The sequence below is a fragment of the Pyrgilauda ruficollis genome, unplaced genomic scaffold, assembly GCF_017590135.1.
Source record: "Pyrgilauda ruficollis isolate IOZ18807 unplaced genomic scaffold, ASM1759013v1 scaffold11, whole genome shotgun sequence".
Classification (NCBI taxonomy): Eukaryota; Metazoa; Chordata; class Aves; order Passeriformes; family Passeridae; genus Pyrgilauda; species Pyrgilauda ruficollis.
In genome coordinates this window covers 6,013,718-6,041,206 of record NW_024509210.1, presented here as the reverse complement: position 1 = coordinate 6,041,206, position 27,489 = coordinate 6,013,718, and the positions used below count along the sequence as shown (strand labels likewise).

At 38.1% G+C, this 27,489-nt stretch overlaps 1 protein-coding gene across 2 annotated transcripts in view; it reads right to left on the bottom strand.

Moving 5' to 3' along the window:
• Window positions 1–26,090, bottom strand: part of OGDHL (oxoglutarate dehydrogenase L) — a 43,644-nt gene extending 17,554 nt beyond the window's left edge. The window contains exons 1-14 of one of the 2 annotated variants that reach the window (XM_041474314.1): window positions 25,876–26,090; window positions 19,227–19,400; window positions 15,957–16,059; window positions 12,595–12,710; window positions 10,697–10,851; window positions 7,939–8,085; window positions 7,277–7,367; window positions 6,576–6,755; window positions 6,069–6,197; window positions 5,519–5,698; window positions 5,097–5,249; window positions 3,638–3,740; window positions 2,899–3,027; window positions 759–909 (exon numbers count right to left, since the gene is read on the bottom strand). In XM_041474314.1, the coding sequence (XP_041330248.1) occupies window positions 759–909; window positions 2,899–3,027; window positions 3,638–3,740; window positions 5,097–5,249; window positions 5,519–5,698; window positions 6,069–6,197; window positions 6,576–6,755; window positions 7,277–7,367; window positions 7,939–8,085; window positions 10,697–10,851; window positions 12,595–12,710; window positions 15,957–16,059; window positions 19,227–19,400; window positions 25,876–26,082 (2,018 nt within the window). In that variant the 5' untranslated portion in view covers window positions 26,083–26,090. The remainder of the gene's footprint in view (window positions 1–758; window positions 910–2,898; window positions 3,028–3,637; window positions 3,741–5,096; window positions 5,250–5,518; window positions 5,699–6,068; window positions 6,198–6,575; window positions 6,756–7,276; window positions 7,368–7,938; window positions 8,086–10,696; window positions 10,852–12,594; window positions 12,711–15,956; window positions 16,060–19,226; window positions 19,401–25,875) is intronic. The other variant, XM_041474323.1, reaches the window with a different exon arrangement.
• Between the last annotated feature and the right edge of the window lie 1,399 nt (window positions 26,091–27,489).

Here is a 27,489-nt window from a genome sequence, read left to right as displayed (position 1 = left end):
TTATGGCAACACAGTATATTCAATGCTTCCCAAATTCTAGCCAATGCTATACTGTATTGTATACCAGAGAAGACAGGCACCAAAATTTAATTCTCTCTTCTGCAAGCATTCACAATGAAGCACTGTGCAGCATTCATCCCAGGAACTGGCATCACATCAAAGGTTTCAATTAAATACATCATTAATATTTTACCCTACAGAGAATCAGGTAAGGCAGCAAACTGTACATATTTTACCAAGTGATGAGATCCTGCCTTCATACATGCCCCATAGGCATTAAAATTCTCAGTACAAAGGACCTTACTTCACTTTAAAAGCCTCACCAAGTGGCAACATGTTTGTTCATAGGGTACACAAGCCCAAGCAGCCACCACTGGAATTTAAGAGACTCAGGATCTGCTGCAGCAAGTATCCTCTCTTACTTCCCAGCAATTAGATGGAATACAACTATATTTCTTGTTAGAAAGCAGAGGGAAAGATACCATTTCTGCTTTTCAGCAAGAAAAGGTAGAAAGCATCTAAAAATGTTTGTTCTGAATTTAATATTATACTTTAAAATGCTGCTTAGACATACACAAGAAATTTTATTATTAATGACTGCAAGAACCTATAACATTCAGATTAATGCTGAAGAAAGAGCCCCAACTTCCCCCTCCCTGCAGAAAACCTTATTTTTTAAACAAATGCCAAGTTGTTTTTTGTTTAACTGTGGGACATCAACAGTTTTAGCATCATTTAACAGTTATCTCAGTACTGACCTGAAAGTACCTCTCTCCACATCCTGCCCACTTAGTCGGACATGGATCCCTTCTTTGAGAACAGAGCCAAAAGCCATGTACTCTGCTAGGGCCCAGTCAACGAGCCTGTTCTGGGTCATTTCCGAGCGGGCTTTCAAAATCCGAGAGAGTCCTACATGAGAATAAAGACCAGAAATGAATGGCTCTATTTCAGAGAAATTCTCTGTTCACATTGCATTCACCATTCTCCTTTCTCATTGCCTAGACTAAATGCAGATACCAAATCAGGTCTACAAACTGTTTTTCTAGAACTGAACTGCTGGCAAAATAAAACAACTTGCTTCCTGAGCAAACAGTTGTGTAATGTTCATACCCTTCTGTCTGAAGAAGTAAGGCTGACTGTGTCAGAAACTACTGAGGACAATTAAAAAGACCCATGGTGAATTTCTTCTTTCTCAAGATTTATTTTCACATCTCTAACATCAAGTACTGTTTTATAAGAGAGTGAAAATAGCAACTTGGTTTCTGAATTTTTGTCTTCCTTCCTTTCCTCCTTTTTCCTTGGCATTTGTCTTATTGCACCTCTGGAGATGTTATACAGTGAAACAGGCTAGATTGATCAATACTATGAATATCATATAAATAGAAAAACTGTAGCAGCTGCCAATGGATTTTCAGTTGATGGCAAATGGCTGACTTTTCAGTGAAGACTTTATAACCCCTTGAGCCAAAACACAAGTTACAACACTGTCACTTTCAAAGGGAACAAAACTTCACAGCTGCACACAGGTGCTTCCAGCTTTGAGGCCACAAGTCTCCTGTATTCACTGTCAATTAATAGCATCTTATTTTCACATCTGCACTAATGATTTTGGTAAGCTGTCCCATATGCTATTTTCCCATTTTTCCCTTTCCTTACTTTCCACAATTTTACAGAAAAACATCCCACTTTCTTTCCACATAAAACTCTCATTGAAATTGCCTCATTTTAAGTTTAAAAAAAATCTTGAAAGTTTTTCCTTTAGAATGTACTCAATATTTGATAAAAATTAATCTTACCGTTGTTTTTTGCAAGACTATATGGTAATAAGCTTTTTCATTCTAGTGAAAGGACAAAGTACTTCAAATTTCTGTTTCTCTCCCCTTCTGTTTCTCCACAAATTCTCTCTCACAGCCTTTTAAATTGCATAAAAGAATCTAGCATATCATAACTGTTTTGAACCATAAATCTACCTTATATACTGGCAAGTGTTCCCTAGTGTCAATGGTTAATCAACTTACTAACAAGAGACCGATTCACCTTTCTAAATAGTACGTCTAATACTAAATTTTATTGGGCAACTACAAGTTTTAATCAGTGTCACAACAAAGTGCACAAATGTGTGGAAGAGTTAAATTTACCCATTAATTCTATCTGCTCAACAAGCCTGTAATTAATAACTGGGAATGCCCCACCATCATTACTTGTGTTTCATTTCCCAAAGGAACAGAAACACATAGAATATTTACAGAAGGCAAACTTTATTCTTTGATGGATGACTCCAGAGAGGAATAGCTTTCTCTGTTTTTAAAGAGAAAGAAATCTCTTTATTCCTTATCCTTAGTATGTGCCCTACAAATCAACAAAAGAAAAAAGATCCCTAAAAAAAGGGTCTCCATGTTTCTCCATGGAATGAGCAGGTTACTGTTCCCAATAGTTGCTAGATTTCAACCTGCCCATAAAATAAAACTATCTCAGAACTCTGACACAGTGTTGGGGCTCCCCAGTGACACAGGCACTTACTGTAATAGATGCCAAAGTGAGGACTGAATCTTTTCAGAACGAAAGCTAAGACTTTTTGGGGGGAAAAGGCAAGGACTTGAAGAATGAAAGGAGTTATTAACTTAAGGTTGCAAAGAGACTTCTACCTCCCTCAGAGGAAAATCTATTTTAATGAGGTATGAAACAGAAGTAGTGTGATACTGAAAGAATATTATGCTGAGAACAAGCAGCAGGAACTTAAATGTCACATTCTCCTCACCCATGGAATGGAAGAGTCAAAGTAAAAAAAGTCACAGACATTTTTCTCTTTGAGAAATGGCCCAAGAATAACTTCTCTGCAGAAATACAAAAACTTAGCAGGACACAAAGCTAGGAGGAGACACAAAGCCTTCAGCTGACCTGAATGTATTTTGAAGTCTTCGACTGGCACTGAACTGGCGACGTTGCCGATGTGAGTCAGCAGCTCCTCGGAAATGCCCGTCGGGGGACAAGACATGCTCTTGGGCTCTCCATCCGCGTTAAAGAAGCCTGCAAGGACAACGTTTGGTGAGATGTTCAAGGACTCTTTAGGAGATATGTACACTACCTATCATTTATTCAACAACTCAAGTGACATGCTAAGCAGCAGACTAAGCCCAGTTCTTTCCCTTTTGCTAGAAAACAATAATTTTGATTGCCTGCATGACAACAGAAGCTGATCTTACAGGCATACAATGATCTATTTTGTTTCTGCGTTCACTCCCTGTGAAGTCCAGCTATGTGGGCAGAGGCTGCCAATAAAAGGCATATGGCACCTCAATCTCTCAAATGAAAACAAATAAATGAAAAACTAACATAAGACATACTCCTTCTTCCTGACAGCCCAGCCAGTTTAAAGTACAGGAAAACTACTTCTCTGCAAAACTGGAAAATGGCTTTTTCAAAGTCACAGCTTACTTTGCACATTTTTTAACAAAATCATTTCTTTCATGTTGATCTGGCAGAATGCTATATTTACTATTAACAGGGGCAAATCAAAGGTCACATATTCCATTTTAAAGGAATGTTATCTGATAAAATCTATTTAAAACCTAGATTTTGGACTCAAAATAAAAGCATATTCAGGTAACACTACAATAAGTGAATGGACACTCCTTACCAGGCCAAGGGGAATCCAGCCAGTGCTTTATATGAAGGATCTTCTTATCCTTAGATCTAGTATATGCTTCTTCACATATTCTGTCATACTTTGCAATTTCTTCCTGTAGAACAAAAAGGTTTTAAAATTAAAAAATATAACACCCTCATATCTTACAGATGACACCTCTCCTTCAGCATGACAATACCAGCTATTTAACTCCATGAGAAAATTCAGTTACAATAATACAAATAAATAAAATTAATTTTATCTAGGATCAAATTGCCTTCTAGAAACATGCTTGTACACATGACTCTAAATAAATCATTTCATTGGACAGGTGTTAGAGAGGAGTGCACCAAGAGCTGAAGCTGCAAGCATTGCTCTAGAATGAGACAAAAGTGAAATACCAAATATAATTTACACTCATACTTCTAAGATCAAAATCATCCAGCTGTCATACTCCTGGCTATGAAAGCCACTAAAGTTTGGAAAAGAAGTTTCCAAAAAATTAGTCTGTGTGGAAGAGTTGAGCAAAGAACCTGCTGGCCACACCTCCCAATGGCAACAGAGAATACCATATTCCATAGAGGCAGAACACCTCTGCAATACCTGTGCTTCAATCCAGAATCACACTGCAGTTATTGAGCTAGCTAATCTTTAAAGGAATTAACAGCAACGTTGAGCTCAGTCTGTGCAGCCAAACATCCATGCAGGATCCTAGATCCAGTCACCAAATCCCACTGTGCCTCTGCGGGCACACTCTTTCAATAAATGATTCAGGAAAGCTACTTCTGTGTGAGCTGTGATGCTTCTTACAGATCACAGACTGGAGCTACTCAAACTGCTTATTTCTTGATCTGCAATATCACATCACTACACCTTCTCAGAAGGTCCTTGAAGGTTTCAAGGCTCCTCAGAAGATTTCATCTGCACTCTAAACACCCATTCTCAAAAAAATTAAGGTAAAGACCTAGCCAGTTTAATGCAGACACCACTCTACACTTCACCATTCTAGAATACTTCAAATGATCTCTGAACTTGGTTGAATTCTTGCAAGAAAACTAAAAGGTTAAATTGATTCTCTTTCATCATTGCTGGACACAAGCCTGCCAAGGCTATCAATACGAAGCTATCAACAGGAGTGTTCAAATACTGTCTTGCTGCTGAATCAAGGTTCTAGAGATGAAGAACAGCTGAAAAGTGCTTCTATTTTCCAATGTTCTCGTTTAATCACCTTCTCCCTCAGAACTGAAGCAATTTTTTATGAGCAATATATTTTAATTGCTTCAGAGCACTTCCAGTCCTTTTGTTGCAACAATAGTATTTTACATGAAAATCCAAGCCAAATGGAATCACAAATTGTCAAAGGGTAAAGACTTATCACAGTAAGGAAGTTTTCAAGCAGGCAGCATACAGTGATTGTTGGGTCTTTCTCCTTACGTCTCCTTATATTCCCTATAACTCTGCAGGCATGTACCTCAAACTCCTGCAGTGTCACAGTCCCATCAGCAATCAGTTTGTCAGCGTATTTCTTCAGCACTGGCACCTGCTTATGGATCTGCTTGTACATCAGAGGCTGGGTGAACATGGGCTCATCCATTTCATTGTGCCCTCTCCTACGGTAACAAACCTACAAAGGGAAAGATTGTTCTGTTGATAAGGAAAAAGGTAAAATAGAATATTTCCATTTCATAATTTTACAGAGATTTTAAGCCACTTATTGTATAAAAAACATCAATGGCTTCATATTGGCCTGTTCGTTCCTTGGTTTTTTTTTAAATGAGGAAACTAAAGGCCTTTAAAATCAAATATGTTTCTTGACTGGACCTTCTAAGCCACAAAAAAATAAAGAGTAGTACATAATGCACAGAATGAAAAGTAAAGAAAACCAAGACTTACCAAGTCAACGACCACATCCTTATTGAAAGTGTTTCGCCACTCTGCAGCCACGCTGCACACGTACATCACCGCCTCAGGGTCATCAGCATTCACGTGGAAAATGGGAGCATTCACCACACGAGCAACATCCGTGGGATACGGAGATGAACGGGCCATACGGGGGTCTGTAGTGAAGCCAATCTAAAAATTCCAGAAACTTCCATTAAAATAATTTGGGCACCTCCTGCTACTCTGTTTTGAAGTTTGCATTTAAGAGCCATTCACATAGCAACAGCATCAGCTTTTCATTTTGGCCAGCTAGCTTCTTTTTGCTCCCTTAAAACCAAAGCAAGCCTAATCCAATTAAGTAGTACAAAGTGAATGGAATACATGCAGGTGATAAAATATTATCCACTCAAGAGCTGCTAGATACTAGGATCATTTTCAGAAGCACCTCAACCATTCTAATATCCTGAGGGGGAAAGGAACCCAGTTAATAACAAACAATAAAAAGAGATAGATGGGCAAATATTCAGCAGAGAAGTTGATTGCAAAAGGCTGTACGTGTTACCTGGTTGTTGACCACAACGTGAATAGTGCCATTTGTGGTGTAGGATGGGAGGTCACTAAGATGAAATGTCTCATAAACCACTCCTTGTCCTGCAAAGGCAGCATCCCCATGCAATAATATGGACATAACCTAAGAGGGAGAATTGTACACACATATTCACACATATATTAGAAAGGAAAACTGCAATTTGAGGTTCTCAGCAGAATTTCTTGGCTCCATATTTTTGTAGTGCTTATAGAATAAAACAGCAATTTCATAATAAACCATAATTTCTCAGCATTCTGCTGCCTTTTCTCAGTTTGCAAAGGAAATAAAGCTTTAAGCCTACTTTCCAAAGTTACTCTTGAGGTCTCCTGTCAGAAAGCTTACCTAGTTCAACAGGTGATATATCCTTTTTGAAGGAGGAAAAGTGGAAGATTCTGTGATATGAAACTACTGCCAAACTATTTTTATTGGGAATACCATGAAAAACTAGCATTAAAAGTTACTGTATTAAACAATCTTTACCTTTTTCCCTGCTGTATCCCCTCGATAAAACTGTTCAGCTTTTGTTTTGCCTTGCACAACAGGATCAACTGCTTCCAGGTGAGAAGGGTTAGCCATCAGGGACAGAGTGATTTTCTTGTTTGTTTTTCGGTTGATCCTCTCATGATACATTCCCAAGTGGTATTTTACATCCCCAGATCCCTAACAAGAAAGAAGTAATCACAATTCAGGAATGTCATTCTGACCTGCTCCATCTGATTCACTAGGCCCAAAATTTATGCTTCAGCCTGAAAACTGCATCTGAAAACTGCATAACCAGATCATCAGAACATCAGTGTGCACTATGGGTTTGACACCATAATTTCAAACTAGGACACTGTTCCAATTCTATTATCTTACTGTTGTCATCAAATATTAGATAAATACTTACAGCATATTAATATTCTGCTCATTCATATAAAACAAAAAGAGATGCTTACAGGTTATGAACTCTGTCAAATGGAACTTATTTATCAACAGTCACTCCTGAGAGACCTTCTCCATGTTAGAAGTATATTATAATTTTTTAATTTGTTAAGAAATTTCACCAAATCATGTTTCTCAAACTGGAAAAGAAGGCATTGCAGGTGATAATGCTGTTTTCATAGTAAACATAATCAAACGACTGAAAACTATCTTGAATGTTGACCTCTCCATACAGATCTAATGAAAAAGCATCTTACCTCATCAGCTGCTTCAAGTTTGGGATCAAACTGACAGAAGATCTGCTCCAGCTCTTTTCGGATTACATTAGCCAATACATTCAGCCGACCTCTAAGAAAATTCCAAACAGTTATATCTCAAACATGGTACTAGCAGAGGCAACAGTATAAAACTCACAAAAATCTGTAAACCTCCCTGTAAGAAATTTGGAAATGTTCTCCTCAAACTTTTGAGCCTGAAACCCTTGATTCAACCCTTATTCCCATTACAAAGTTCCTCCAATGCATTCCCTCAGACATTTTAGAACACCCTGTTATCCAAGTGAATTTTGTAACTATCCAGCAGTCTTCAAATAACCACATTATAAATTAGTTAAAGCAGACTGCAAAAGCAAGTTCAAAACTACCTCACCAAGCTTTCCCAGTTCTAGAGACTCTATGCAATGGCAGAGATACCATGGCTGCTGCCACATTTGCTTGCAGCTTCTCTGTCGTTTACTTGTGAAGCCTGTAGCCTCTTACTGCCAGGCATTTGCTACAGTTCCATGTTCCCATTACTTGCTATGACTGACTCTTCCTACCTCAGTTTCTCTAATATCAACTTTTAAAATACATTTCTAGAACTCAAAATAATCATCCCAACACAGTAAGCCTATTTGTTGGGGCATTTCCATTGGCATTACCTATGAGGCATTCCCATTATAACATATTCAATTCCCATTTCACTGGATTTATCAATGATGGTTTTAAGTGCAGGAATCATTACTTCACATCCTTCCAAACCAAATCTCTTTTCGGAAGACCACTTTCGAGCAAGGAAGTCTTCAAATCTTTGCCAAAAAGAAACAAAAAAACCAAGAGAAATTATTTGTACTAAGGTAATGTAGCAAATAGAAATCGTTTGCCATCTTACAGCAAATAAAGTTACATTAAATTGTTTTAAAACGTCTGTGAATACAAGTTACACACCTCTGGAATTCAGTCACACATGGGGAGGTAAACACAGGAGAGAATTCAGTCTTCTTTCTCCCCCATCTGAAAACTGTTATCTAGGACTACCTCAGAAAAAATTCACTTCCCAAGTTGAACTCTGTTCTCATGTACACAAATCTGACCACTGGGAAGGCAGAGTGACAGCAAAGAAGCTTCTTTTATGAATTGAAGAAAATAGAGAACCTGTATTTTCTAATACTTGTAACAAAACCAGAGTAGAAAACACACCTATTCCATAGGTCTCATTCTTCTCAGACTGTGTGATGTAACACTTAGGAATGGCCAAGAAGCAGGACACTGGTATCCCTGCCTCAGCTTCAGCAGCAGAATGATGTCAATCCGTGACAGCTCTAAGCTCTTTCATTCTTTAATGCATTTGGGCCAGAGGCAATGTGAGTGGTTAAAAAGTACCTTTTAACAAGCACTGAAAGGATTATACATTGTAAAGCTTGGAGATAGGAAAGGCAAAGAAAATACATCTTCATGAAAGTAACTGTATTGGTTACATCATCTGTGCAGTGCCTCGCCTCACAACGCTGCCATAATCCATTAATACTCAGCTTATTCCTCACTTAGAATCCTGACATTTACCTCTTCAGACTGAAGTCCTAAAGGCAGTGATATGAATTGTTGCCAAAATCTCTCCTAGCTCATCCATCAATACCTTACAATCAATCCAACCATCTAAGCAACAAGCCAGACCCTCAACTGGTTGCCAGAATTCCTGAGGGAAGTCTGTGGGGCTATGCCAGTTTCTATACAAAGGGAAAGCAGTGTGCCATGTGTGCAGCAGGTCCCACAGGGCAAAGGAAAGCAGTGCACACATTGATTTTTTCCTCTTTGCAGCAGCAAGCTCAGCTAGTAATGGACAAGCAGCAAGTTCATTACTTGAGGCCAAGTGCCACTAAGTGTGTGGAGCTACAGTATTTCACAGTCACACCTTGCCAGTCCCCCACATGCCACTGGGGGTCACAGAGCCCCAGCCTCTGCCACTGCATGCATTCAGTACCCCGTGAGGAAAACATCTGGTGAAAGCTGGTTGCTCTTAGAAGGGATTGATCTGGAAATGCTTGACCCTGCCCAGATCAGGCTCCACATGAGGGTCTAACATGTTTACTAATGCATTACAAAGTAGCTCAGAAATATACAATAAGTATTTTACATAAGGAGGAGTTTAAACTAATTTGTTAATTTGTTCAACAATCTCTCAGTGAAAATCACAAGGGATGAGAAATCCAACTTGAAAATTCTGTTTCAAGTACTTGAACTCTGTAGTTATTGGAATGAACATTTTTAAAAACAGTCTTGAACAAAACAATGAAAACCTGCTTTACAAAGCCACAAATCTCAAGAGGACAAGCAGTTTTCCACAAAACCAGACATTTTTTCCTAAGTAATTTTTAAACAATAAAATAAAAAAGCACTCTAAAGATTGCTGGATAGAAATTTTTGTAAAACTTTTTTCTTCCCCATTCAGCAGACAATTAATTTGGCAGAAGATGAACATTAGGCTCCTTCATGCCACTAGAAACCCCAGATCTTTCCACAGCTTAGGCAGGAATAAAAGCACAAATTCTTGTCTTAGGATAAATGGAGATGGTTCATACTGAGTACCTGTTAAACAAACTTACTCAAGTGTAATATTCACTTGACCAGTAAGTGTCATTTTTATTGCTGTTTAAATGAAACTTTTAATGAGACATAACACTGGCAAACAAAACATCTGGCAAACGTATCTTTTGACACCTCCAATGAGCACTTTATTATTAGATGTTTGAACACAGAATCTTAAGCAAAAATTGTGCCTTTCCAAATATCTGACTCTTGGAGTTTAACAAAAGACATACACACTGTTTCAGATTGTAGGGACTGAAATAAATCTTGTGTCTGAGAAGCCTTGTTCCAGGAGTAAGAGGATAATTCATTCTGTGGGATCACAGCATTTCCACACAGATAGCCACAATGGGAGCAGTCAATAAGCTATTTCCAAATGTGCTTTCTTTTATTGTAGATACTAAAATTGCTGCTGCCGGGTCATGCAACAGCACACCACATCTTGGCATATCTCAAAATGAAAAGTGCAGAAAGGACTTGAAATCACACACCAAAATTGTTCTGACACTTATTTTCTGAAACAGGCTACAAACTTTTAACACGAATATATTACTAGTGTGTTGAAACAACTTTTTCCTAGTTTACCTGTGCAAGCCAATGAAAACACTGCCAGGCATGCCACTAAATGCCTTTTAAGACAACAGAATACTAAGTCACAACACAGACCCTGACAGATTCCCCACAGCACACACGTTCTTTGAGAAGGCAGCCGGGTTAAGTACACCCACCCATACTCTCAGACTGCAGTGAGACTGTTCCCCCACATCAGCAGCTTCCAGGCCCCAGCTCCCAGGCAGCAGGAACAGAGCAGTGGCCCAGCCCAGCCCAGCGTACCTCATGGAGCGCACCAGCCTTGCCAGCAAAGTCCTTTTATCCTCGTTGGTGAACTTCATAACTCCTGGTGTCTCAAACTTCTGACGGATCCACTGGCACTGCTCCACATCGTTGATGAACATGAACTCCAGGCCAATGTGTTGGCAGTAGGTATGCTAGCAAGTGAAAACACCAACAGAGAAGGTTTAGGAGCTGGTGGGCCACAAAGAAATTAATATATTTTTAGATTATATCCTCTGTTACTCTCCTGAAAGCTATCTTGTCTTCCTCTTCCACAATATCTCCCCCAAAGTAATTCTAGAAATGAATAAATTGTTTTACTGAATCTAGTTTTGTATCACAAAGCTTTCTCTACAAAGTAACATTTCAAAATGTTTAAACTGGAAGATTCTCATCTCATGCTACACTCAAAGTAGGCCAACAAACCTACATTACACTATCTGGCACATTTCACGTAACTCTATGCTTTTCTTACAGGCATAGTAGACTCTTCTTTAGATGCGTTAGCAAAGATTTCAAGTAATTTATCAGAATTTGTGTACTTTATTACAGCTATTGTAAATGTAACCTTAACCCAAGAAATAAAGACAGTGAGAAGACAGCTAGGAAGTCTAATGCAAATTATCTGATAACTGTAAAGTTTCAGAAACTGGAAATGTGAAAAACGATTCAAGCAGCAGAGAGCAGAGAAAGGGCAAGGAGAAATGCAAAGACACAGAAGTAATTTTATCTCCTTGTTCATTTTTCAAATTTTATTTTTCTTACTTTAAAAAGAGTATTTCATTAGAAAAAATATTTCCAAAATACAAGTCCACAGAAGTAAGACCTACTGTGAATTTGAGACAAAACTACTCTCAACATAGTGTGTATTCCCTACTGCCTTTAAGGAGTTGAATGTTAAACTCTATTAAAAAAAAAAAAAATTAAAAATCAAAGCTCTAGAGACAAGAGGAAAGAAGAAGGTTATTTCTCCTTAACACAAATCAATTCCTAAAGGCTTTTGTATTTTGCAATTGATTTTGTCCTTTTATTTGCACATTATAATTTTAAGGATTATTGCTACACAGATAAGCTAGAAGTGCAAAAAACAAACAAAAAAAAAAGCCCAACCAAATATAGAGCTCAAATGCACAACAAAGATAATGTGGTTTAACAATTTACCATGCCTCAGCTAAGCCAACATAAAAGGCAACCAACTGGGAATACCCAACAATGACTCACTCGGCAGTCTACAAATTCATTACCATTCCTATCTGCTGCTTTGCTATTTGGAGTTTGCCTCTACTTATATTTAGTCCTTCAAATTAGTTTTTCTTTGAATTATTTTAGCTTTGATGACTTCTGTGGCATAAACAATGTCACCTGTCAAATAATGAAACTCTAGAAAAAAGACTGGGGATGGAAAACAAGAACCATCACAGTCTACAAGCTACAGCAGGGCTTTCATGAATTTGGTACCCAGCTTTCATATTTTTCCTCAAGTAAAGGTCTCACTAGAGCTGGGGATCTGAAAGCAACACCTGAATATCCTGAGCACTGTGTGTACAGGTGTTTTATCTGTGTTACAACACTTACAAGACAATTTCTAAAGGCTCTTAAGGCTCTTCTCCTTTTAGACAATATCAGTTCTTTCCAGAATGAAGGCTGGAATTTATATTCTACCATATTCACCTCTTTTATAATCATCCTTAATCTATGTATTTCCAATATCCAGCTAATTGCATCAGTGATGCTGCAACCTCTAGAAATAGTACAAAGGTTGTTTTTAATGTTGTTGGAATCCTTTATGTGCTCTATTAACAACTGGCAATGATAAGGGGGTTTTGTGACTGACACCTGGAAAAAGTTCACTTTGGTCTGAATGAAAACATTCCAAAAGGAAAACATGTCCCACTGACCTCCAGGCGTTTGATGATCTCCCGCAAAGACAGACTGTTCTCATTTCCTCCTATGAAGGTGGTTGTTGGCAGCTGAAAGACTTTGTCCAAATCTGATTCATGCAAACCATAAAACCCTACAACAGGTACGTTATTGATTTGCAAAGCAGAACAGGAGACCAAAAGGAAACCAGCATTGTTTTTCAAGCCATGGCAATTATATTTAATAAGGCAGTATTAAGAAAGAAGATACCAGATTAAAAATTGAAAGTGTGAATATTCTGAAGGTATCCATTAGTAAAATGGACTTTAGTCCGGATTTTAAAGAGTGTCTGAATTAAATAGTCATTACTTGATTATTTCTTAAATGCTCAAATGAAAGAACTGAAATTAGAATTATTTCAGCTTTTTTTATATTTTACCATATTAAGACACACATCATTGATTTTCCACACTACTTCTCACAGCTCACTGTTTGATAAAATAACTGATTATCATGAGCAACACACACAAAAAGAATCCCTTCTCATCAACAGAACCAGCTGATTGGAAGCATTTTACATTAATAGACCAAGAGAATGCACAACAGGTACAATAAAATGCTGTACAAGCACTCTGGAGAACTTTCAAGGTATTTCTATTTACTCTCTCTTTTTAGGGAAATTAGTTTGAAATAGCTGTGTGATGACCTGTACAGCTCCAGTTCCCAGGCAGTGACCCCTTATAAAATACACAGACTTCCTCACCCCCACCATCTAAAACTTGTTTAACCACATTGACCCATCTTGATTTGGACACATCTAAACTTGTTCTGGCTGAGAATGTTACTTAAGAAAATATTTAACCTAACTATTATGCAGTTTCAAAAGCTAAAACACTCAACAGACAAGACTGAAAGACTGGTATCAATGCAAGTTGAAGGCCTTGTATAATACAAGTTTAACTTAGACCTGTTAAATAAAGGAAAATAGTTCCTCATAACTCTAAGAAGCAAAGGGACAACACCTATAATACACATCACCCACAGTTATAGAACCTTATATATACATTAAAACTACATATGTTCCTACACATGTAAAAATATCTGAAAAATTAAAAACACCTTATTCATTTTTAATTTTGAACACTTTATCTTGGTTCCAGATAAGCTGTAGACATCCACTTTAACACTGATAAAACAGCATGCACATAACTCTTAAATCAATGAAGTGCTTAAATGTTAAGTGACTTTTCTGAAGATAAAAGCAACGCAGCAAATTAAGGATGAAATAATAACAGCATGTAAGAGTTGAAGACAGGCCATAGGACTGCACTGCTACTGCTTTTACTACACAGCACTGCCTGTAAATAACACAGTTTTTGCTTTAAAAATAAAAAATTGTAAAATGGTAATTTTGGTTTTAATAAAAATTTTAATAATATATGTAATTTTCAAACCTAGAGTGGCCAAAAAAGCATAGGTACCATTACTTCTCCTTTTTGGTATCGTAACAAGTTTTTTCCCAGCAGGATGGGAGAGTGACACAGAGGATGACACAGGGCCTTTAATGTTGTTTGAAACAAAGCAGTGCATTTATTTCTTTGCTTTTGCTGACTTTCCCTCAGACTTCAAAAGCTCTTGATGTCCTCTCATGCATAAAACAGAACACGTACAGGAGAGATTTGGGCACACACAGAACATCTGTGCTTTGTACCACAGCACCACATATTTACTGAAGCATCCCCTCGTGTTTAAAGAGATATACCCTTACTGAAATCCTGAAAGCAATTCCATACTGTGACTCAAGCAGTAGCTACATCTGCATTTTCAGAAGCAACTCTCAGAAGAAATTTCCTACCATAAGGTTTCTCAAAAAAAAACACCCAGAAGATTGGACAAAGAAAAGGCACAGAAAAATCAAATATTAAAATACTTTCTGTCCTCCCAAAGACCTTTTAAAAATTTCCTGCCTGGAACATTCAAGGATAGGATTTGAGATCTTCCTCTATTTTAGCTGTGCCAAGACTAGGTTGGAAATTTTGCTTTCCCTCACAAACTGAAATCTCCTCAGTTACACTCTCAAACACATCCCCCCCTCTCATTCAGAGGTCTGGCATATCTTTCCTATGGGCATGAGTGCTTCAGTGGATGCCTTCTGATCAGTCACAACACCCTGTACTAAATCATCTGTAGAGTGTAAAGAAATGTGTACTGACATGCTAGTAGTCACCCATGCTCCAAATTAATTATATTTGCTCAGTAAATGTCTCATGTGTTTTCTAGTAGGTACTTTTCTTTAATTAAAGCTGACAAACTTCAGAGAGAAGACTCAATTTGTCTAAGCACCCCTCTAGTCTTAGGCATCCACTTCCTTTACATGATCAGAACTGCTTCTTTCCCTACACCAGAAATAGAAAACAGAGCAGCAAAGAATAGATATGATTATAGTAAAATTAGGCAGAGAGTGTTTTATTTACTTCCTGCACTATGTTTTATGTCTGATCGAAAAAGCTTCCCTACACATTAAAGAAAAATTGATTCTGTGTCTTCATCAAGTAGAAAACCACATTTTAAACTAACCAGGTAGATTGAAGAGCAGAGAAAAATCAATCAGGTGTTTTTTTATTCAAGTAGAGAGAGGCAAAGAAATTGATCAGTGCCAATTTCTCAGACACAAGCCCTCCTAACAATGAGAACAACCTTTGCAAAAGCAGACCCTAGTGCACTACACTTTTTTAGCAGTAAACTGAAGTTTATAATAGAAGATATAATCACCCTTGGATTATATCCACAGGTAAAGAATTCTATGCTTTCCACATTTTCTTCTGTTAACTTCAAAGAGACTTCAAGATATACATAAGGAATAAGTATCAGACATTAGATTCCAAATTTGGTATGAAATTTACCCTAAGTTCCTCTGTGCAGTGCTTTCTTTACTGCTTGGTTTCCCTATTGACTACCCTTCAGATGTCCCCAGTTCAAACAAGTATGAACTGTAATGCTATAAGAGTAATTAAGATTATCAGAATGTATTGATCAGTATTCATTTCTGGTGTGGTTCAAAAATAAATATTTAGGGGGTTTATAGAGCATTTATAAGAATCATTCATCAGAAGATGAATTCACAGGAACCTCACCTGTGATCTCAGAGTAGAAACTCTTTCATCCTGAAATTTCAGCCTCCTTATAGATGCTCAAAGGCTCTATGCCATGGTATCAGCAAGCAGAAAAGGTAGAAGCATCCCTGAAATGTGGCATCCCTGTCCCTAGAGGGGATTTGAACTAGGTGATCTTTAAGGTTTCTTGCAACCGAAGCCTTTCTATGAATCTGTGCAATGTTTTATTAAATCACCTCATCACCTCACAATGAGCATTTCAATAAGAAAGCACACAGCTTACGCACCAAGTTTATCGATTGTGGTGATAAGGTCGGATGGAATAAACGAATCCAAATCTGCATCCAGAATTCCAAGGGGATCCAGCTGAGCCACATGATGGCCACGGATCTGAAAAAGGAGGAAAGGAGAGCAAAATGAAATCACACAAAAAGTCAGACAAAGGGGAAAAGTTAGTGATATCTCTCCATAATATCAGCCATTAAGCTGAACATGCAAACACCACTAATGTGGTGACAAGGTTACATATTCCCAAGTGTTCCCATAAGAACAAAAAATAAGCATTATATCACTAAATACATATATACCTCTATCAAAAATTACCCATTACAACATAATCTTCATTGTGTCTGACACACAATTTAACTGGGATTACATGGCAGTTTTAGTGAAGAAGGCTACTAGAGAGTACACTCTCAGTCTCTGGGTAAAATTAAGTAACTATGATGAGCCAGTTCAGTAATTTTTTAATTTTTGCCTGAATCCTTCTTTCTGCACCTGCATTTTATTGAAATACAGAATTTCTGACTTAAAACAGACTGGTGCTGAAGCAGTTTATATTGGAAGTCAGGGGATCACTCTTCCTGAGCTCAAATCAGATAGCATCTGACAGCATCTATTTTCCTTCATGAAATTTCAGAAATTTGATCTGATAGAATTCATATTCAAGACACTGAAGAACACAAATTGAGTGAGGAATTTAGCCAGCTTTCAACGATCAGTGTGACTGGTGTTAATGCATGCCACAGGTTGCTATAAACTAGTGAATTATCATATAATATTGCTACAGAAGAAATAACTAATTGATCCCAGAGAGTCACAAATATAAAACAATTTTTAATATGCCTATTATGTGTGACTCTCATATACCAAAATAACTCATTATAAGATTTGTATAGATGAATATATTAATAATGTCTCCTTATAATTTTTCTTCTTAACAACAAATTTGGGTAGAATTGGGTAGAATTTTATTCATTACTAGTATCCTAATTGTCCCTGAAAAAAACCCCTAAATTATAAAGTGCAATATTAACAGTGAAGTGCATCACACAGTAATAAAATATGATTACAGTGTTGTTCATCAAGAAGGGACCTGTAAAGACATTGTTCAATTATTGTATTTGTATGTATATTGTATTTGCATGAGAGTTTATAACAAAATTGTTTCCAGTCATAAGAAACCAGAAATGCCACATCTTTTTTGGAACTACCAGCCCTCTAAACTCAGCCTGACTTCTGTGATTCTTTGCATCTCATGAATCACCAGTAATGAAACTCTGACAGGCCAAATGATGCCCACAGTAACATCTGTGCCATCTGACTGTTTATAGCAGCACTAAGTTCAGCTGACTGGAACAAAGCAAACAATTCTGTCTCAAACATCAGCAACAGGAAAGAATTCACCTCCCCAAGTTACATCTGCTCTTCAGTATTAACAGGAAGAGGAAGAAGATCAGCAGGAATGCCAAAAGCCAGAAAAGCAGAGTAGTAAATGCTGTGCTGTATTATTCCAGGGGCAGTTTGGTCTTTCATTAAAAGACAGTATTTCCCTCAATATCAAGGCATTTTTAATAAGTCCTACTACTTTCACTGAATACAGAAAATAGCAACATCTGCAAAAATCAGAGATCGACCTTGTGAAAATACATACATAGAAAATTTTCATTGATTGCCATATGACTAAATGCAAGTACAGACTACCAGAAACTAGACCTTGATTTCTCTGGTCTCACTTTTGTTAAGCACACACATCCCACTGAAAATCCTTCTTTCAGTGTGCCCAGTGCTCTCTGTTAGAACAAGCAATAGATTAACTGCCTTCTCAAAGTCCAGCTCAACAGACCACAAAGCAGTTTACCACAAAACCATAAAACACTGACAGGTTTGAGAAATGAAAATTCTGTATCCTTCTCCATTTCATTTCATTATCAGGCAAAGGAAGGTCACAAATTATCATACCCCTTCAGCACTGAATTCAGAGGGTACTAAATACCTTTTAAAAAGCAGACAGTTGCCTTAGGCAATCCTCTGTGACTGTTTGTTGCAGACACATGGGTGCCTGCCATTTCTACAGACATTTCTGTTTTATCACTTGACAAATACAGGGAGCAAAATGGCAATCCTCGAAGTATTTTCAAGTAAATTGTGTCAAAGCAGCCTAACATTCTCCAATTTTCTCTAATACTTCAGCAAATTTTTACTGCAAAATTGGTTATTTTCTGCATATCTATTTCTAAGCAAATTTCACATATTCTTTATATTCACAACCATTTCTACTCTTTTACAACAACCTTCCAACTCAATGGTGACAATGCAATGTGTACGAATAAAGACCTTTTAAGAAGTTCCTCTTCCACTCCCTTCATGACACCAAACAGGATTTAAAATACTAAGGGCAGGGAGGAACAGACCTGCTCCAATCAAACTGTAGGAAACTTCTTGGGAAGTTACTAATTTAAAAACACTTGTGGAATATTTTGTTGAACACAGATCTAATTTTATGGGTTGGTTATTTTGGGGGGGGGGGCTTTACATAATTTGTAAGCCTTTTATTGAAACTAGGATACTAAATACAAGTCTAAACAAAAATATTTAAACTTGTTTTTTGTTTGGAAAATATCTAACAAAACCCATTGTCCTATTTCCAAATTCCTTCTTCTTTTAGAGGAAAAATAATTAAATTATACTTAATTTCTTAATTTACTGAAAGGGTTAAAAATCAGAGTGTAAAACAAAATCAATTTTGATGAACAGCTCTCTAAAAGAATCTATCAAAGTTAACCCAAACACAGTACTGTCAGCCTCCCAAAATTCACTTTCTGGTTAATTCATTTCTCCTCTCTCTTTTTACCTATAATCCTGCTCAAATCAGGAGTCTCAAGATTCACCTTAGATGCATGAGAAGGCAAATACATTCCATCCATTCCTAAAGAATGGCAGTAACATTTAGATCTGCAGTACAAACATTCCCAGAGGTGAAGACAGACTTTCACAAACCACTGTCTCCATAAAGTCCTTCTGGGCCAAATCAGATGACCAACATCAGGTCTGTGGGTAATCTGGATTATGAGTTTGCAAACCAGAGGATCACCCCAGTCTGAATCCCACACTTCCACGTTCAGACACTGTGCTGGAAAGAAAAGCTGTCTAGTTCAAGGCCTTTTGGATCAGAAGCAAGACAGCAGTTAAGACCAGAACACAAATGAGAACATAAAAAGGAAGAAGGGTGTTTGCAGAGAAGAGGCCATCCCACCCCTACCCCAAAATGCACTTACTTGGTATGCCCTTATCAACGACTGCACAGCGAGGTGGTCTTCAACAACCTTTTCAGCCGCTGCCGGTGTCGGGGCCAGGCCGTGGCTCTGCAGGAATGATCCCTTTCCTTCCTGCCGAGCTGGCAGATGGGCTGCTTGGCCAGCGGTAGCACTTCGGAAAAACACATCCCACGACTGGACGTGTGTACAGAGAAGAGAAATATTTATAACTTGAAGTCTCATCCAAAGCAGCTCTTTCAAACTGTAAATGGAACCTCACTGCACTACACTGTTAAACACTACTCACAGATAGCAAAAAAAGAGCATTGATATGTCCCTGTCTCAGTACAACTGTGTGTTTTATTTACACAGAAGACTTTTCCTCTCATTTCTTACACCAAGCTTGCTCAGCAGAAAACCCTGCAGCACACAAGACTGTAAAGATCTCCATATATTATCCAATCACACAACTCTTTTTAATTGTGCTGTTTATTCAGGCAGCCAAGAATGGGCACAATATAATGCTGCTGGTAAAGAGCTATCAAGCCTATAAAAGAAAGAACCTTAATAAACTAAATCCATTCCTTTAATGACACAGAATTTATGGTACTTCAAGACACTCACTGATTATGCTAAATCAGAATCAGTCCTTAACAGCTTTTCTTGAAGAAACTTTAAAAGCAATTAAAGCTTTTTTGAGAGGCTTGTTCTAAGATCCTTTCCTCACCAGCTTAGGTTACCTTACCATGAAATAAATTACGGTCCTGGTTTCAGGTACAAGTCATAATTTAGAAAAGTACTTATCTCAGAAGCTGAATCACAACAAACAAGAGATCCTTTTATTTCCTTCTGTGCTTTTACACAAGCTGCTTCACTCACATATGCCCCAATCTTGTTTTCCTGAACTGTTTTCATTCTGATGAGGTGGTCACTGTGCCAGGTTAGCATGGTATCAGATATATGAATGTTAACAGAGCAGCAGAATGGGACAAAACATATGAGACACTTGTACTCAGCAAAGAAGGAAATCTGTGTAAAACACTTCCCTCAGCTGGCTAACTTCAGAAAACAAAAAGGAAGCTATTTAAAAACTTACATATCTTTGTGACTGGAAGAGAATAACTGCAAGAGATAAATTTCTGCAAGGCTGCAAGCCTTGCAGATTTCCATTACATTTCAAAGAGCCAAATGCCAGGAAAACGAAAAGTAGTCCAAAGCAATTCTTTTTAAAAGATGACTTAATATATGCACTACAGAACCCACAAAAGAATCAAAATAATATAATACAAGTATGGCATGACAGAAAAATATTTACAAAATCCTTTTTGCTTTCATTAACAAAACATCTTCATACTGACATTTCTTAAAGCTCTAAGGTATTCAGAAACACCAGGAGAGGGGCCAGCATAAAGAAGCTAACATCACCCAATAGTCTAAATTCAAGTTGTGGAAGTGGGGGGATTCATTGAACCTGTGGGTGGGAATCTCATCATTAGCATGAGGCCACAGCCCAAGAAACACTGTTTTAATGCACCCCTCTTCTTTACAAAGCTGCATCAATACAAATACAGTAAACTTAATTTATCACCCTGCTCTTACACAGGTTTATCTAAACATAGCCTGACTTTTATATGCCCTGACAAATTAAGGCAGATCATGGGTGGTAGCCAGATCCAGACATACTGATGAAGAATTCATTCCTCCTCCCTTCTCTTATTTATGCCTGTTTCCTATATTCTTCTTACCTTGACATCTTGGCAGCCATGCTGAGATTAGAAGTCTGAATTTACATCCTATAAGTGGTCTACAAGAGCCTATTAGTGGGATTCTCTCTATACACCTTCTTGGTCTGTGTTAAGAACAGTATTGTTATTCCATGCCTACACAGCACCCAGTCTGAGAGTCTGGAGACTCTGACAGTGAAAAACAATCATAATCCCTTCTTTAACTACTAAAGCTACTTAGACTGGAGAAATTATTTGGGCAATACACAGTAACAAATTATCATTAAACATTAAATTAGGAAATTCCTAACATGGATCCATGGCATCTCTCACATTCAAAGTTTTAATAAAGAATTTGCTTTGCTTATGTTAAGGTTTCTTCCTTACTTTATCTCACACAAAGATACATATACAATGATGATAATAACATAACTATTCCTTTTTTGAGTAAAACCTTTAATTTAAATGCAAAAGTTAGCACAGCACAGTCACACAAACAACTGAATGTGTTGTTAGACAAGTGCTCTGCTGAGAGAGTTGTTAACAAACTCCAAAAAGACTTGCCCAACAAGTGATCTGTTTAAGGAGAGTCACTTCATGCAAACTCACAAATATAAAGAAAATGTTTCCATCTGAAGATTCAGCCAGCTGAGACAGAATGGACCCAGACTATTTTTTCCTATCACATTTTTGAACTTATTGATTTGTTGGACAGGCTTGACATTTAATCAGAGGGGAGGGAAAATACATCATTTGGCTACAGAAAATTAGTTTTTACTAGATACACATCCATCAAAGCCTCTACAAATTTCTATAGTGTCTTTCAAGATTGATACCAGATTATAGTCTTCAAGTTCTGTGTATCAATGTCAGTCTTTGGCAACAGCATTTGCCATGTGACTGAACAGACAGAAGACCAGCTTGCTCTCACTGCAAACCTGCAGCTTCTCAACTAAATTAGTAAAGTTCGTCAAGAAAATGGTAGAGGGGATTTATAATACAGAAACACATTCACAAAAAAAAAATACTATAGTGATAGATGATACATTTTCTTTCCTTCTACCAGCAAATCTATATTGTAGTTAACCATAATTTTCTTAAGCAATATAACACAATTCAAGTGATTCAGGGGCAACATTTTACTGTCATATAATAAACAGTGTTGCAATGAGAATAACAAGTAACATATGCTTTATCTTGATGGTTTGGGTTTTTTTCCTAGTGCCATCACAATATTCATCAACTGCAGTGAGGACAGTAAAGCCTTAGAAGACACACACTGAGAACCACTATATCATTTAAATAAGAAAATGAATAAAATGAAGTCAAAGTAAAACAAACCCCCACATCTTTTCCTAGTCCATAAACCAAGGGGGTGATTACACACTCAGAGCAGAGCAGCTGCACACAGGATAACATGGCAGGCATTATGTACACCATAGCAAACCATGCAGTTTTGTAATTAATCTTGTGATAGTAATAACTGAGCCTTGTCAAGCTTCTCTCTTATGATCTATGGCCCTGACACCAAGCTTCAAGGAGAAATAATGATGCCTTTTTCAGAGCACACGTCATTTTATTCTGACTGTGATTTTGGCTACTCTGACAGTAGGAAATTCAAAAGGCAAGAAAAAGCAGGAAATAATCTGAAGTGGATTTGTACAAAGAATAAAAACTCTTTATATATGCATATTCCTTGATACACAACCAGGATACACATAGAAAGGAGAAATTCTTAGAAACACTGCATATGCTCATTGGAATGTGACCACCATACTTCAAACAACTCTAAATAAGCATACATGGGAGGACATGCCCAGTCAAATCTTCAGAGAGGGAAAGCAGTTCAGGAGCCCTGATTAATTGGAGTTTCTAAGTACAAGTGAACAGAGTAGGACTTTTAAAGCCCAGGAAAAATCAAGCTCCTCCATCTAATCGATGAGGAGGTACATCCCCTCTGAAAAAGGGTTATCTAAGAAAAAACATGAGGAGAAATATGGTATAAAAAGGAAAATGAGGAAAGAGAACGCAATGTCTAAACAGACAAACTGGTTCTCTAAATCATGCTGGACATACCAAATAAAACAACAAAAATGAGTGGCTTGCAGAGAGCCAAATCATTAACAAAACCATAATCAACAGCACGTGGTGTCTCTTGACACTATTTTCCAACACTTTCTCTCCTTTCCATACCAAAACGCCAAAAGCACAACTTTACAGTCAAAATCACAGCATGAATTTTTCTGCATTTTCAAGAAAACAGGGTGATTTCAGCCCTAAATGTTTTAAACTTGTTTTATGAAAGTTCAAGTTGAACAATTTCTGTCAACAAAAATCTTGGGAAGGTATTTGCAGTTTTCAGCCAATTAAATGAGATGGTTTTCAAAAAACTAAAAATTAATTTTGTTGATGAAACAAAGTAAAATTAATTGACATTATTCTCCTTCTCCCCTTTCCTCACAGGCTGTGAAAAAAGTAATAATTTAGGCAAGAATAGCTGTAATCCGTTATTTCCATCCATCATATTCTTTCAAGCCTCATAAATCAGGGACACAGTGAATTTACTTCAGTTTGTTACTGTCGCAAGTTTATTAAACACAGTTAACCTAGGAAAGAATTCACACAGTTTTATAATTGTGCTGGTTTGGGCTGAGGTAGTTAATTCACAGTAACTGGTTTGGATTTCAAAAGGGGGCTGGCAATACAGAGACACTTTTGTTATTGCTGAGCAGAGCTTACACAGTGTCAGGGCCTTTCTTCTCCTCATCCCACCAGTGAGGAGGTTGGGGGTGCACAGCGAGTTGGGAGGGACACAGCCAGGACACCTGACCTCAAATGACCAAAGGGATATTCCAAACCACATCGTGCTTAGCATGGTGAAAGAAGAAGGAAGGGGGGACATTCGGAGTGGTGGTGTTTGTCTTCTTAAGTCACCATTACATGTGCTGGAGCCCTGCTGTCCTGGGGATGGCTGAACACCTGCCTGCCCACCCATGGGAATTGATGAACGAATTCCTTGTTTTGATCTGCTTTGCTTGTGCATGCAACTTTTGCTTTCCCTAAACTGTCTTTATCTCCATCCACAAGTTTTCTCACTTCCACCCTGCTGATTCTTTCCCCCATTCATGCATGTGTGTGAGAGAGAAAGCACAAGTGGCTGTGTGGTTGCCAGATGGGGTTAAACCTCGACAAAATGCATCTTGAATCACCTGGGATCCACTCCCTAGGCCACACCCTGCATTCCTCAGTCAACTCATTTATTGCTTGCTGTTCAACCCACAACCTGCATCACCTCAACAGGATCCATATCAGACTGTGCCTGAACAGCCAGATGAGTCGGCTGGCCTTTCGGCAGGATTTTTAGCATGTCTGCCTGCCCCGAGCACCAATCCGTAGAGCGCAGGTGTGCCTCTCCCGGCCGCCTTGGTTCAGCACCCTGGCCAGCTCCGGGCGGAGCGCTCCAGCGCTGCCGCCCCGCTCCCGGCTGCGGCGGGCTCTGCACTCCCCGGCTCGCACCGCGGGGAACTTCCCACCCACAGAGACCACGGCAGGGCTTCCCAGCAGCAAACCCACTGCAAAGAGGCTGAACCAGGAATTTCATTTATCTAAAAGGAAAGAAGTTAGCCAGAAGACAATATAATACAAATACAAAATGTCACCTTGATGTCACCACACGCTCCTTTTGCATGAATTCATCCCTTCAGTATCCCCAGTATAAAAGGGCTGATATTGATCTACAGCCTTGACACACCATGAGGGCTTTGTAGAAATTCAGTGCACCCACACAAGGCGCTATCCCACCCCACACAGGTGGAGCTCAGCTGGCAGCTACAGGACAAGGGCTCAAATCAGATGAGAAAAGCCATTCCTGGAGAAGGTTTCTCCATCCCAAATTCAGGTGTAAGATAAAAGACTAGGATCAATCTGCGATGTGAATAACAGTCTGTCTTCAGAGCTGGCACTGCATATGTCATCTTTCAACAAGACTAAGTTCATACATAACATCCAAAGAAAGAAAGAGTTACAAAAACACCCTTTTTGGTTTCCTTCCTAGCTTCTGCCCTTGGCATGCCTCACTTCCTCATGCTCTGGACAGATTATCAGACTTAGAACAACAACTTCTAAGTGACATTTTGATATACATGCCTCAAGAATAAGGGAACAGACAACCAATTTGGTAAACATTTTGGGCACAATTCACATTACTTCCTGGAAAATGACTTGTCTGTCATAGAATTGATCAGACTTCTCATCAACTTCTTAAGTAACTATACATGTATCACCGTAACAGAGCCCTCTTTGTCAGCAGAAAGCTTGTTAAAAATAAGCCTATGTATTTTGTCTACAAGAAAGGATTTGGGTAATAGAGTTTTTAGAAAAGAAAAAAAAAATGTCTATTGCCTGGAGAGAGAAGGAGAGACACAAAACAAAATACTTTCCAAGATACTTCAGAAGAATATTCTGACAATTTCAGATTGAATTTTAAGGTTACAGCTTCCATTAATCCAAAGACAACTGAACATTTGTCTTCTTCAGACAGCTTAGAAGTACCAACATCAACACATTATTTAAATATATTCTCTGATACAGCCTTACTATAAACCAAAAATTAAATGTATTTTATAATTGGGTCTTTTTCTGGATGTAATTAATTACTTAACTGATTGCTTGACCAGCATTCCCATGGAGGAATAAAGTTTCAGAGCAGCTGTCTATTTCTGGTCTGTATTTATCCTTCTTTCTGCTCTGCTCACCATGTCTGTGCCTCCTCTGTACTTGCATAGTTGCAATATCATATCTTACACCAATCAATAGGTGGGAAATTAATTCCATGTTTTTTATTTCACACAACACCTTTTCCTGGACTTTTTATTAAAAAGCAAGTGAAAAAGTAAAAGAAACCTATTCCACTCTTAATCCAGTATTACAGTCAAATTTAGACTTACCTTATGTACACTTTTAGGGTTTTCAAGCCATGCACAGTACATTTCCTCCACATAATTGGAATTACTCCCACTCAGGAATGGCTCTGAGGTTCCTGATGAAACATACCGTTGGCCATGTAAAAATGCCCTTCTGGCTACATCCTGATTTTCCAGAAGTTTAAAGCCATGCCTCTTCAGTGTAGCTGCAAACAACTTCAGATGACTCATGTTTGTTTATTAGCCAGACGATCCAAGTCTATTAATAAAATAAAACCAAACTTAATCAGAAAAAGAGCCAATGAATTGTAGACACATTTCAGCCTCACAACAAAAACTGCCGTTTCTGGCTACAGTGCCCTAGTACAAAGCTCAGGCCTAGGCATGAAGAGTCCCTTCAGAGTTAGGGCCACAGCAGTGGAGTGGCTGCAGCTGGCCATCCCCACACCAGCCAGCTCCTCTCACAGCTCCTGCAGCTGGTAATGCCACCCTGGCTCCCTGAAGCAATCACCGTTTGTACCGCTGGGCCCAGCTCCCTGGAACAAATGGGCTGCTAATCACTGACCTCTCCGGAGCTCCTGGCAACCCCAACTGCTTTCCCTCTGTTTGGAAAGCTGAGGCCTCTTACCCAGCCAGGCTGGGCTGGGGTCAGGAAACAGTCTCAGCCACAGGTGCTGTGGAAAACAAAAAGCCGCTGCCTCAAATTTCTGCCACCAGTAATGGAGCTGACCAAATAATTAGAAGTGTTAGTTAAGTGTTCATATTGACATTAGCCTTCAACAAACAGTAAAACACTGAGAAAAGGCTCACTTTAATTTGTTTTCCTAACTGGCAACATTTATCTTGTGCTTCCAATGATCTCTTATGAGCCTGGTAACAAGGACAGCAGACTCCATGCAATTTTGAATTGAGATATTCAATTTTCCAATTCACTTTCCCACAATAAGGGTTGAATCTACTAAATGCTGAACACCATCAGCTCCAATGCTAGCAAAGGGAATCAGGGCTCACCTTCAAAATAAAGAAGAACAAATGCATCTTAAAGTTAGTCCCTAAATAATATAATCTTAATGCTGAAACTGCTAAAACTGCAAAGAAAGAGCAATTATGTGATAAGAAATTATTAGTTTTGTTTTCATTTTTTAAGTATTTAGAAAGCCACAATATCATGAAGGATAAGTTATTAATTTCGAAAAAGTAAAATTCAGATTTAACTCCAAAGTGGCTCTCATTTGTTTAGCTGTCCATCTGGAGAAAAAATTTATTTGGTCCAAGGTAAAACCCAAGGTCTTTTGTTGCTTGGTGTGACTGAACAACTGCTGTAGCCATGATATTTTATGAAAAATCCTTTGCTAGGATTTTTTCTCCTGAGGAGCCTCAGGAAAGAAATGTAAACAATAACTATCTGCTGCTGTGGAATGCAACAGGTGCAGCTGTGATTGGTGCATCTTGGTTGTTTCTAATTAATGGCCAATCAGTCAGTAGCTTAGACTCTCTGGGAGTCAGGAGTTTTTGTTATTGCATTCCATTCTTGTTCTTTCTCTCTATTCTTTTAGTATAGTTTTAGTATATCATTTTAATATAATATATATCATAATAAATCAGCCTTCTGAAACATGTTATCAAGATTCACAGCTC